We start from the raw sequence: 12,759 nt of genomic DNA, 5'->3' as shown, positions 1-12,759 counted from the left end.
GAAAGTTACGACCGGGGGAGAGGCGGGCGGAGATGGATTGGGCGCGCGCGGGAGCCCAAATCTGCTGCTTCCCGCGCGGGATCCGAGTGCGCCGTCGCCTCCAGAAGATGAAGCCGTACAACGGAGCCGCCGCCGTCTCCTCCGCCTCGGAGCACGGGACTTGGGCGTCACCTTGCGAGGCGACGGGCCGTGCGTGCGTGGGGGGGTTTCGGCAAAAATGCCAACACGGAGACGAGGAAAAAGACGCCGTTGTACATGCCCTAAATAGATGCTCGCACAGCGTCTTGACAGACGTTACCACACGTATCTCCAAGTAGACAAGCGAACAATGCAGATAAAATAGATGCGTCTATATGGACGCCAAATCCTCATTGGTTTATATATTTTTTATAAATTTTGTTAAAATTAAATATATCTGACTTACGGAAACGCTAAAACATCTTGAGAAATGAACGAAAAGGAGTCGTTACTTCTATTACTCCCCCCGTCACAGATCATCACAGATTATAGGTTGTTTTGACTTTTTTAAATACATAATTTTTTTTATATACATCTACATAGGTTATGCACAACCTATGTAAAAGCCAAAAACAATCTTTTTGCCAAAAACAATCTACCATATATTCGATCTACAGTATATTCTCGATTGCTAGCTGCTAGTCTAAGTACCTCCAGGCATTTTCTTTCGGAATTCGCGATTCAGATTTCGGAAGGCATCACATCCCACCCCTGCGTTGGTCCGTGCGCTCAAAAGGTTCTTCTCCGTTCCTCCGTCTGTTGCTGGCGTCGCTGCAGCAGCTCCCGCGACCTCCGCGACCGTTCCAGCATGTCTAGCATCGCCGGTGTCATGTACGACGTCGTGGCTCCCGCCGTAGCGAACGCCACGCTGCGCTCCTCCGCCGATTCGCCGCCACGTGTCGTCGCCCCGCCACCGGACATCATCTGCCGCGACGTGGCGCGCTGCTGTGCGTGCGAGCTCAGCCCGGCGAGCACGTACGCGCGCCCAGACAGTTCGTACCGCTGCCGGTCCGCCACGCGCGCGCGCATCTCCCGCAGCTCGCGCGACAGCGCCAAGCACGTGGAGTCCCCCGCCCGCGCCGCGGCGGACCGCACCACGGATCGCTGCCGGCTCCGGAGGATCTCCACCGCCTCCGCGTGCGCGCCTCGCTCCGCCGCCGCCCGGGCCGCGGCAATGCCGTCCGTAGCCTCCACCCGGACGCGCTCGCGCTCGACCTCCACGGAGCGCTCCGCGGCCACCGCGCCCCGGGGCCTCAGCACCACAGCGTCCTCTCCGGCGACGCTCTTGCCCCGTCCGGTGGCCGTGTCGCGGTAAGCGCAGGCCACTCTGACCAGGCGCGTGGCGTCGTCCGCGGTGCGGGCCCTCGGCACGTGCAGGAACAGCAAGAATCGCCTCTCCTCGTCCGCGTAGAGCTCGCCGACGTCGACGGACGCGGCGCGGCCGTCGGCTTCGACGTGGTTCACGTAGCTGCCGGACTTGACCGCACGGACGCGCACGCCGGGGTGCACGCACGCGACGTCAACGCGCAGCTCCTGCACAGCGACCGAGAGGAGCCCGCCGATGCACTGCGCGAACGCGTCCTGGATGGCCGCTTCGTCCTCGATGAAGGAGAAGGTCCCGCCCGTGGCCTCGGCGATGGTGTGCATCGCCGCCGCGTCGTGGTCCGTGCCGAAGCCGAACGTGTGCACGGGCGCCGACCGTCTTCCGTCGCCGTCGTACGCGAAGGACGGCGGCACGAGCGCGTCGTAGTTGGCGTCGCGGCCGCCGTAGCCGCCGCGCCTCGGCACGGTGTACGTGTCCTGGCCGTCCGAGAGGAGAACGACGCTGGCGACGACGTTCCGGTGCATGCGCTCGTCGATCACCTTGGCGGCCCTGCGGAGCGCCTCCCCAATGTTGGTGCCGCCGCCCGCCTTGAGGGACTCCACGGCGCGCCTCGCCAGGGCCTTCCCGGCGTCCGACATGCGCGCGAGCCGCATGAGGCGGCACGCGCCGGAGGAGAAGGACACGACGCAGAGGCGGTCCCGGGGCTTGAGGTTGTCGATGACGAAACCCATGGCCTGCTTCAGCAGCGCGAGCTTGGTGCCCACCATGCTGCCGCTCACGTCGAGCACGGTCACTAGGTCCAGCGGCGCGCGCGGAGCCGCGCCGCCAGCCCCGGCAATCCCGGGCGCCCTGGCGTGCACGAGCACGGCGAAGTCGTTGGCGGACGCGTCCCTCGCGAGGGTCGAGCACTCGCAGTGCGTGGCGAGCGCCACCGCTCCTCCGTCGGATGCCTCCGCCGCGCTTGCGCCGCGGTAAAGGTCCTCATGGTCACGAATCGGCCGCGGCGTCCGGTCCACCGGATCGTCGTCGTCGAATACCCGCGGCTCCATGGGCCGGAAGAACGGCTGGGACGCCGGCGCGGCCAACGCGGCGGGCGACGGCGGCGGCTGGCGCGGCGACGGGTTCGTGGAGCGGAGGGACGGCAGCTCGCGCCACCTGGCGCTGCAGGGCGGGCGATTCGGGGCGCTCCCTGGCCCGGAGACGCAGCGGGACTGGAGCTTGTGGGAGCACTCCGTTGTGAAGATAGCGGCGTTCCCGCTGCTACTACTCCCGCCGCCGCTGCTGCAGGCCCGGCTCCTGCGCGTGTCGCCATGGCACGAGCTGCTCTCCATTTCCGTGCTTCTCCCTCTTCTTCTTTTTTCCACGAAAAAGAAAACGAATCAACAACAGAAAATTCTGTTGCGGATTTCTGAGTTGTGACGAAGCTGACAGCTACACGCCGACAGTGATCGGAAGAAGTGTTCTCCGTCTTGTTTCAAAAAAAACAAGTGTTCTCCGTGTGGGAAGGAGCACTGCTCTCTACGGTTGAGTCACTGATGCGTGAGGCCAGTTACATTTAGGGTCATTTAGGGTGTTGTGCTAAACTTTAACACTGTCACATCGGATGTTCGGATGCTAATTAGGAGGACTAAACATGAGCTAATTATAAAACTAATTGCAGAATCCTGTGCTAATTCACGAGACGAATCTATTAAGCCTAATTAATCCATCATTAGCAAATGGTTACTGTAGCACCACATTGTCAAATCATGGACTAATTAGGCTTAATAGATTCGTCTCGCGAATTAGACTCCATCTGTGCAATTAGTTTTGTAATTAGTCTATATTTAATACTCCTAATTAGCATCTAAACATCCAATGTGACAGATGCTAAATTTTAGTGGGGTGTATCCAAACACCCCGTGCAAGTGACTCAACTGCAGCTGCATCTACAGAGGAGTTCCGTGTGGGTGCCGCGTCCACGTACGCTACGCGTTGAACCTGATTTAAAATTCCCGGGAAATCGTGGATACCTGCAGTGCAGCCTGCAGGTTCGGTACAACGGTCGCCGTAACCTATTTCTAATCCTGCTCTTGTTGACTGAGCCTCCTTGTTAATGGTTTCTAGAATGTACAAACGGTCAATAAGTGGGCAATCAATCCAATGACCATTCAGATATTCGTGCTTGCGTGCGTGCACATAATCTACCAGCCGCGAGCCCGGGACTTTATTACCTGAGAGCAAGTTTGAGCGGCATGAATGTCATAACAATACAATTCCATAGGAACAGGCAAGAACCTGACCAGGTAGCAGGTTGATTTCTAACTTTCTCCCTGTTCTCCTGGAAAAATACCCTTGTCACTGATTTTCATCTCTCATGTAAAAGCCTTCAGAAAGTCACAGAGAAAACGCTTCAGAAAGTTGTGGGTACTATTCAAAACAAAAAACCATGCATGATCTATTGATCTGCACATGAACACAGCAAAACGAGAAGTTCATGACTGAGTAGGCACGATGAGCACTGAATTCACACCAACAGAAGGCATATCTCAGCAATTTTAACTAGTATCGGCTCATAAAATGTACTACAAAGTTCTGATGCATCTGTGTCATGCACACAAGTATCAAAACTCACCGGGTAACCAGGCATACATAAGGAACACAGCACCCTGCTACCTCTGGCTGTCGAGGTTTATTTCTGAACTCTGAAGGTAAGCTACAAACTCTTTAACGGGGGGAATTAATCCCAAACAGATTTGTGCAAACAGTCTAAATGTACAACTATTTACAATAACATACAAAATTTGACACTTCAACTGCATGTGCTTCCAGGCTTGCGTGCCAGCCATATTCGAACTGTGCGGTCATCACTAGCAGAAGCCAGCATATGAGGCCTCGCAGGATTCCAGCTTACACAGTTCACGATCATTGTGTGGCCATGCAAAACCTTTATTGGCGTTTCGAGGTGCCTTTTCCAAATGTAGACCTGCCATTGTTTCAACAAGGTAGCAAATGGTAAACAAGAGCAACAATCCATAGGTGTACTATCTTCCTATAATTGAAAAAATATTACCAATCAGTTTATTTTGTATTTGGTATTATTATCAGTTTCAGTTTTGTATATCCTATGCCTAAGATAAAATCATAAAAGATCGCATCACTTCTTTGCATTAGGCTACCCTTGCTACAACGGCACATGGCAACTAATGTAAAACATAGCTTCCTGAAAAAGGAAAAAACAAGTTGCCAGTTATCAACCACAATGCTGAATTAGCAACTCTAAACCAAAACCATATGATTAGTCTAGTAGAACTTTGGATGTTATCCATATGTTTAATCTTTCAAAAAAATCCATATGTTTACACAGAATTTCATTTCAAGGCGTTTTGTTATATTATATTAAAGAGGTGATAGACATCATTAGTCAACCTACCTACAATTGCTAGCATCATGCGCATTAGCCCTGGAAGCATGGTGTTGCTTTAAGCCATCAGTTTGTTTAGACATGCCTCATACTTGGGTAGGTGGTTATGTTCCATATGCATAACCAACCATGGAATTTAGGTTAGGCAGGAAATTAAAACAGAAGCTGGAGTTGGCTAAACATTTCATCAAAAGCAGGACCAAAGTCTAGCAAAAAACTATACCTGTGAATCCTCACTGCCACTAGCAATGAACAAGGAATTTGAACCCCCAAAGCAAGACCTAATCACAAACTTCTCTTGCTTGTGCCCCTTGAACTTTTCAGGAACAGTAGAACTTTCATTAATTTTCCACAAATGAATTTCCTGGCTGCTAAGGTTGACAATGAGTGACTGTCCATCACCTGAGAGAGAAAGAGATGAAATCGCCTGCTTCTCACGAAATCTCCATTCCCTCCCCTTTGGAAGTTCTCGAATCCAGATATCGTTGCAAGATACAAAGATTAGGTGCCGGCCATCAGGTGTCACAGCAAGATCACTAACTTTAGGTATTCTATCTCCAGCCCATACTTCCAGCTCTTGACCTTCTAGGTCACAAGTGAAGATCCTATTTGGCGAACTTCCAGGCTCAGAGCTGGCACATACTATTTTCTCTGAATTAGGAAACCATGCACATGAACTGATGATGTAGTCTGCTGAACCTCGGAATTTAAGATTACATTCACCAGTATCAACGTTCCACAGTTTCAAAAATTCACCAGTACCACAAGTGAGCAGCATTCTATCATTTGGGCTCCAGGCAACGAAGGAAATTGGTTTGTGGTGACCCTGTAGGCAGTGCTTCTTGGTCAACGTATCATCCTTTTCCACCTAAAACCATATAATGACGAGAAACAGAAATTGTAACATATGGAAAACAAATGATCATAAATGTTAAACAAATTTTACAAATAGATCGAATATGGGTTGCCTGTAAGCAAAGCAAAAACAGCTGTAGATGAAATATGTGCTTGAAGAATGGATATTTGTCCATAAAAATTCATTCAAAATGCATTGTGCTCTCATAAGCTTCATACCTAGTCATGTTTTCCCTGATAAATGAGTATTTAAATTTACATGCCTTCATCTCCATTTTTCCTCTAGCTTAGATACAGTACGAGGGGTCAGCAATAATCTAAAAAATTGAGGGAACGTTAGCATACTGCTAGACTTCTAGAAATCCATGTCCCTTGAACAAACTAAGTATCATTTATCATGAAGGGACTAGTAGTTAATAGGATCTTTCTTTGCTACCATTGATCAAACTTTGATAATTTGTACATGGACTTGACTGTGCAAACAGATATTGAAATTTGAGACTCCTTTAATTATATTATTCCCAATATCATGAAGAAACCAGTTAAGATGAAGTATATGAGCAATCCAGAAACAGACCAACACATGACATGACAAGCATGATCTTCCTTCCCAAGTTCACGTTTTGTATCATTACTCACTTCAATTTAGTCCCATCTGCTTATCATTGCATTAAAGTTGGTGAGGGTGATAGTTAATACTATGAAGTCTGAAGAGAGGTACATTGTGAATGATAACATTATCATGAATTATGGGAACATGCTACTAGATTGCAGCAGAAAGGTCCTTAAGAATGTAGTGATGCAGTTTAAGTATGAAACAGAAAACTACTCCAACATATTGTTTGGACAATGGCATGGTCTCCATTATTTGACTTTAACCATCATATTTCATATGTATTGGATAGGAAAGAAACTATGCATTCTATTTTCTGAAATTGCTTTCTGTGCAAACTTTGACTATCATTTCGCATCTTCAATTCAGATAGTTGGCGCACATGTTAAAAACCATCTTTATTTTCTTAACAGAGGGAGTAATATATTTGGAACATAAATATAAAGGTGTACAAGGTTATCTCTAAGTAATTAAATGTCAATAAGTAAACAAAAAATATTTTCAGTAAGGTTCAAGGTGGGAATATCATCGAGATCCAAATCTAGTGAAGTAAGCAATACAGATTAAATGAGATGGCCTGAATATAGTCATACATGACAACTTTCATGTGTAGAAAATAAAACGGATGATGAATCATAAGAATTTGAGACCCCAGAAAACAAAAGAATAAAAAAGAGAGAAATATTAAGGCAGTGACTAAATTGCAGAGAAAATAATGAAAGAAATATCTCTTGTCCATTCCATGTCACCTCTATTCTCATCACCACATATAGCACTAGAGAAAAAACACTTCATTTATTTTAAGAAAGTTTGCAGTCATTCTGAGTTCCTCTATGAGAGTTATTCCAAATCAGGAAAATAGCTACCATGTGAAGTTCATTAATGCTTTAACTCAAAAAGTAAGTTAAATAATGCCAGTGAATCAGCTGATGAATACTGTATGCCATTCAACTTTAGAAACATCACACCAATTTATTTGCACGATTTCCGAACTTATACATTGCATGGCAAAAATGATAGGTGATTAGGTGCTTCCCAGAAGCCAAACCACATATTAGAGGAAAAGGTGAATCACTTTCCTAGTTTTTTTCTCGAACACACCACACGAGAAGTCTATATTGTTGGCATGAAATATCAAAGTTGTCCAAATGGCATTTTCTTCAGCTATGGTATATTTAATCAGCTAAAGTTGGTATTTAATAATACTACTTATCAACAAATTTAATCTAACTTAAAGACTAATATAACTTAAATTTATCAACCATGGAAACTGCTATAGGCAAAAGGCCAACAATTGTTCAAATCTTTTTTCAGCTGTTTACAGTCTTAGGCTACAATGGATAAAACCCTTACAATGAACAACCAGCCTACTAATATGTCCCAAAGTAAGCAATAGATAAATTATAAAATAATGAAAAGCCAGTCAGAATTTGAAGATATTCAGTGCAAACAATACAAGGTGGCATGAAAACGGGTGACAGCTGAGCCAGATATAAACTTCCTATGGGGATGAGGTAGCAAATGCGACACAATGAACACTTGAAACATCTACTAAGAGTCAAATGAAAGGCACTTCTGTGTAAGCAGTACTTAAGGCACTCAGTATACCTGCTACACTGGGCAGCATGGAGTGAGCTACCTGCTGCTAGCATCAGGTAATGCCCAAAAGTTCAACATTAGTTCCATAATTCGATTGTTATACAACGCATTCATTGTGGGTATTATTCCATGATGTCAAGTTCAGCCGGGAGCACAAATGTCATGCTATGTTCACTCAGGTTAAGTCTGAACAGTGTAGTCAAGAAATATGGAATAAGATAACGTCATGTATAATCAGTAATAAGTTGACTTCTGGTTCTGGAGCACAAGGATAACAAGGTAATGTTGTGATATCATTTACTCAAACAATAAACCGCATAACATTTTCAGCTTGATGCTTGGGTGCGTCAAATCATACCTTCCAAATTATGGCGGTGCAATCACTTGAAGATGATGCCAGGTAGTCTCCATTATTAGAGAACCTTACAAACCAAACTTCATTATTATGACCACATAATATCTGCAAACAGGCATGGAATGTGAAATATGTAACTTTGCAATATAGCCCAAACCCCCAGCATAAAAATTTATAGTGCTGTCGAGTGCTGAAAACACATAAGAAGTTTACCTGAATAGTCATCCCTTTTTCTTAAGATGAATGAGTAAATTTCAGAAAGGAAACACTACTGTTATTGTCAAAAACTCAAAATTATACAAAACGACACCTTTAATCACATGTTTCAAAGAATCATAACTAATTGTGCATAAATTTCACAAAAACATGCTTCTACAATAGTATCATCATGTTTATTGTATCGGTCCATGTTTTATCCCACCTGTTTTATGTCCACCCTGAAAGACAATCAGTCGGAAATGTATGCTTTTATCCCGTGTGGCAAATACATTCACATCAGCAAACACGAGTCATTTGCATATAATAACTCAGATGGGCAAGTCTCTATCCTATCAGGTACATTTCATGTTATGGAAGTGTGATTTTGTGAAACATTATGAACAAGTATGTGTAGTTCTTCGAAATGGATGCTTAAAAGTGTGTTTTTGTGATAGTTATTACATAGGTAGTGTAAGTTCACAAAACATACCCATACCCTGAATGAATCAGGGCCTTGTGGGTGCTGGTTCAGAATAAGAAATATATTACACTTAGACAACAAAAAATTTCATTTAGCATTTAGCGATGGTTGAAATTCACAGATGTCTTCTACTGACAATTTGTAGTGGCTGAGTTCATGCATTCACGTGCAAACAAGATCAAAGATACACAGTTCCTCCTACAAATTGTCTTTCCTTTCTCTACCAACAATAATGTTCATGTTTCCAATTAGGTATTAACAGCATGGGCACGGGCAAGTTTCATACAGGAAGATGAAGCGCAGCTTGAAAAGAAATTAGAAATTGGTGTGAAATGTGTCGTTCTAATTTGGTTTTCTTAAATCGATGTAAAGATTCTGAAATTATCCAAACCCCTGCTGTAGAGGACAAAAAACAATATGTGGTGCTTTGAGAAACATCTGCCAGCTGCGTTGAACTTTTATGCTTCCAAAATCAAATGTGAAGAGGGATAAAGCTATACATTGCAAACATGACAAAGAAGAAATTTAAATCGCTGAGGTTAATAACCATACTGAATTGCTTTTTTTTTAGTAAAGCCATACTGAATTGCTAAACATTGTCAGAAGAACACCACACCTAAATTGTAAAGTATTTCCCGATTGTAATCGATGAATTTAGTATGTGAGTTTATATTGCATTCTTCTTGATCTGATAAGCTTGGACAATTTGTCAGGGAACTGAAAAACAAGTCAACAATCTGTTTAACTCGCACCTGTGCACACTCGGAGGGGATGTGCTGTTCATGGCACTTATGATCTTCAAGCATAGTGATCTCATCCGGCAAATTGTGATATATACACGATGCTACTTGCTTAGTAACCGCACTCTCCACCAAATGCTCCAACCGCCCGGTGGGCACATGGAACCATGGTGGCAGCACCTCAACTAAATCCAAGAACACCGCAATCCTCCACCCAACCACGGCATCCGGAGCGACTGCCCCCTCGCACGAGACCATGGCGCACGCCAGCCAGTGCACGCACCTCCTATCGACAGCGAGCGGGGCAATCCGGCGCCGGAGCACCTCCCTCGCACGCCGCAGTCCGGCGTCGCCGCCGGTCCCCAGCAGCTCCAGGTAGTGGCCCCTCCACAAGAGGAACTCCGCGACCGCGCGGTCCGCGTCGCCGACGCCAGCGACCGAGCGGACGGTCTCCGCGCACGCGTCCCACCGGCCGGCCATCACGTCGAGCAGCAGGCGGTCGTGCTCCGGCGGGTACAGCGGCACGCCGGACTCCGCCTCGAGCTCGGCCGCCGCTCGCCGGTACCCGAGCGAGTAGAGCGACTCCTCGATGACGCGCACCAGCTCCTCGCGGTCGACGGGGCCGACACGGCGGCGGACAGAGCTCTCGGGCAGGTCCATGGCCGCGCCGGGGTCGCCAGCTTGAGGGATTTCGCGCCCCCGCCGACGGCACAAACCCAAGGAAAAAAAAAATCTGGGCTTTGGAGTCGTAAAGATCAAATCTTTGCAGGGGGTTAGTGGATTTGGGGGGATAAAAACGGGATCAAAATCAAAAGGCTCGGAAAAGCGAACGAGATTTGGGCTCGAAGATGGATCAGATATGATACAGTAGCTCCAGGCAACAGACAGAAGGAATTTTTAGGTGCGATCAAAAAAATCGCAAGGTGTTTATCAACGAGATTTTGGAAGCGATGGTGTGGATTGATTCTGAAGGGAGCCACAAACGATGGGTCGAGCTGGGTTTTTTTTTTTTCCCTCCTCTCAGAAAAACTGTGGGAACTGGGCTGAATCAAGTGTGGTTTGGGGACGGAAGCGGAAGGCTGGGCTGGAGAAGTTGTCCTTTGCGGCCCCACCGTCCGTCCGCGACGGGCACATCAGCGCCGAGCCGTCGATTTCGTGGGTCCGATCTGAACGGCTCCAAATGATCAGGGATATGGTCAGATGGATTTGGTCTTTTTGCGCTTCGGGACATTCAGGACCCGGATATGGATCGGGACTCTGGAATATTCGGAGCCGGAGCATGTCCCTGACGTGTCAGGCGATATCGCGAATGGATGGCGCCTTCGGCCGATCAAATCTGGCCGCAGCTTTCGTTGTGGGCACTGACTCACTATAAGTGTGACATAGCTCTTGTTGTTTCAATAGGCTTAGGTCCCGTCCTAAAATTCCTATCTCATCAAGTGTTTATATACTAATTACGAGTATTAAGCATAGATTAATTACAAAATCAATTGTACAGATGGAGGTTAATTTGCGAGACGAATCTATTAAGCCTAATTAGTCCATGATTTAACAATGTGGTGCTACAGTAAATATATGATAATGATGGATTAGTTAGGCTCAATAGATTCGTCTCGGGAATTAGCCTCCATTTGTATAATTAGTTTTATAATTAGCTCATGTTTAGTCCTCCTAATTAGCCTCCGAATATTCGATGTGACATGAATTTTAGTCCGGACTAAAGATCCAAACACCCCTTTAGTATAATTTTTCGTTGATATAGTGTACGGTTGTCGTTGTCAAGATTAGCGGATCAAGACTAAGACTAATAAATTTCTTTTATGCGCGTAAGGCTTCGGATGGTGGCGTGAGAGACACGGGGTTTAGACTGGTTCGGGCAAGAGAAAGCCCTACGTCCAGTATGAGGAGCTGCTCGTGTTGCCCACGTGGGGTCTGTAGTAGGGGTTACAGGAGGGCGAGACAGGGAGCTGGTCCTAAGTCTCTTGGGTGTGCACTGATGCTCTAATGGTGAGTGTGTATGTTCTCTTCGCTTGAGAGAGTCCCCACAGTCTCAGGACCCCCGGTCCTCCTTTTATAGCGCAAGGGGAGCTTGGGGTTACAGATGAGCTAGGCATGAGGAGAAGTAAAAGAGATAAGCTAATTCAAGTAAAATACAATACAAGGGGAAGGACCAAGTCCCCGGGTCGCCGCCTCCCGCTTCGGCCTTCGGCTCCTATCAGTGCGTCCACCGGAAAAGGGCGGCTGCCTTCGGATCCTGTCGACGATCTCCCTGGTGGCCGTTGCCGCCAGGCATGATGATGGTGTTCGGTCGTGGTATCCGTGCCCGTCGGGGAAGGCGGCTGATCCTGTTATCTTGCTGATAGCCCGTGGGACGCGGACGTCGTGTCCCTGTCGCCGGATGCGCGGGGCGCGAGAACGGGCGGGGCTTCCTCCTATGCCGGGCAGCGTAGGCCATGAGTGCCCTGTAACGAATCAAGGAGAGCCGCAGCCACTGTAGCCTGTGCTATGCGGTCGTGCTTGGGTACTTGTGACGGGTCATGTCGAGGGCGCCGGCGCCTTTCTGCGCGCCAGAGCCGCGGTGCATTTATGGCGAGATCGGCAGGGGGCCCACGAGATCCGCACTCTTTTCTTCCAGTCTACGCCTGAGGTGGATACTCGTCTTGTGGGTCCGGGTGAGTCCGACCCCTTACGCCCTGGGTCGGGCGAGGCGGAGCCTTGTGGCAAGGGGTCGGGCGCTCCCGACCCTGGGACCGCGGGTCAGGCGAGGCAGAGTCTGGCCGTCGAGGGGTCGGGAGCGTCTGACCCTGGGGCACTGGGTCGGGCGAGGCGGAGCGGGGTGCTCCCCTCCCATGTTGGGCCGACGGCGGCCACCATTGCCGCAGGTGGGTCTAGGCCTTCATGATTGTTGTTTTAATGGTCATTAGGAGGTCGTTAATATTTCCCCCCAACAATAGCCCCCAAGCCTGTGGTGGAGCGGGGACGCTCCTCCAGAGGCTGTTATCGTCGCTCGTAAGGAATCTCCGCTCGTCGTGCAAGCTGCAGTTAATCAGGGACGGGAAGTGTTGTCTGTTCGGCTTGGTTGGGGAAGTTGACCAGACGAAGAGCCCTGCGGATGTCTTGGCGCAAGAAGATTCTCGTTGTTCCGTAGGACGCCTTCCGTCCGGAGACCTTAG

At 48.0% G+C, this 12,759-nt stretch overlaps 2 protein-coding genes across 3 annotated transcripts; both read right to left on the bottom strand.

The window, feature by feature from the left end:
• Nucleotides 1–519: 519 nt before the first annotated feature.
• Nucleotides 520–2,712, bottom strand: LOC101768398. The gene has a single exon (XM_004986458.3). It carries the CDS (start codon nt 2,671–2,673, stop codon nt 748–750), a length of 1,926 nt encoding a protein of 641 aa, XP_004986515.1. The 5' UTR covers nt 2,674–2,712; the 3' UTR covers nt 520–747.
• A 1,135-nt stretch (nt 2,713–3,847) lies between these two features.
• Nucleotides 3,848–10,653, bottom strand: LOC101754462 (WD repeat-containing protein 26). 2 transcript variants are annotated; one of them, XR_002675858.1, is made up of 4 exons: nt 9,599–10,653; nt 8,171–8,272; nt 4,755–5,613; nt 3,848–4,307 (listed from the first exon to the last, which is right to left on the bottom strand). XR_002675858.1 is itself a non-coding variant. In XM_004982884.3 (4 exons), exons 1-4 carry the CDS (start codon nt 10,244–10,246, stop codon nt 4,134–4,136), a joined length of 1,569 nt encoding a protein of 522 aa, XP_004982941.1. In that variant the 5' UTR covers nt 10,247–10,650; the 3' UTR covers nt 3,848–4,133. The 2 variants fall into 2 exon arrangements, 1 of the variants encoding a protein (XP_004982941.1); XM_004982884.3 differs by having other exon boundaries at nt 4,969–5,613; nt 9,599–10,650.
• Between the last annotated feature and the right edge of the window lie 2,106 nt (nt 10,654–12,759).

This window comes from Setaria italica, chromosome IX (assembly GCF_000263155.2).
Source record: "Setaria italica strain Yugu1 chromosome IX, Setaria_italica_v2.0, whole genome shotgun sequence".
NCBI classification, from domain to species: domain Eukaryota; kingdom Viridiplantae; phylum Streptophyta; class Magnoliopsida; order Poales; family Poaceae; genus Setaria; species Setaria italica.
This window is presented reverse-complemented; position numbering and strand designations above follow the sequence as displayed.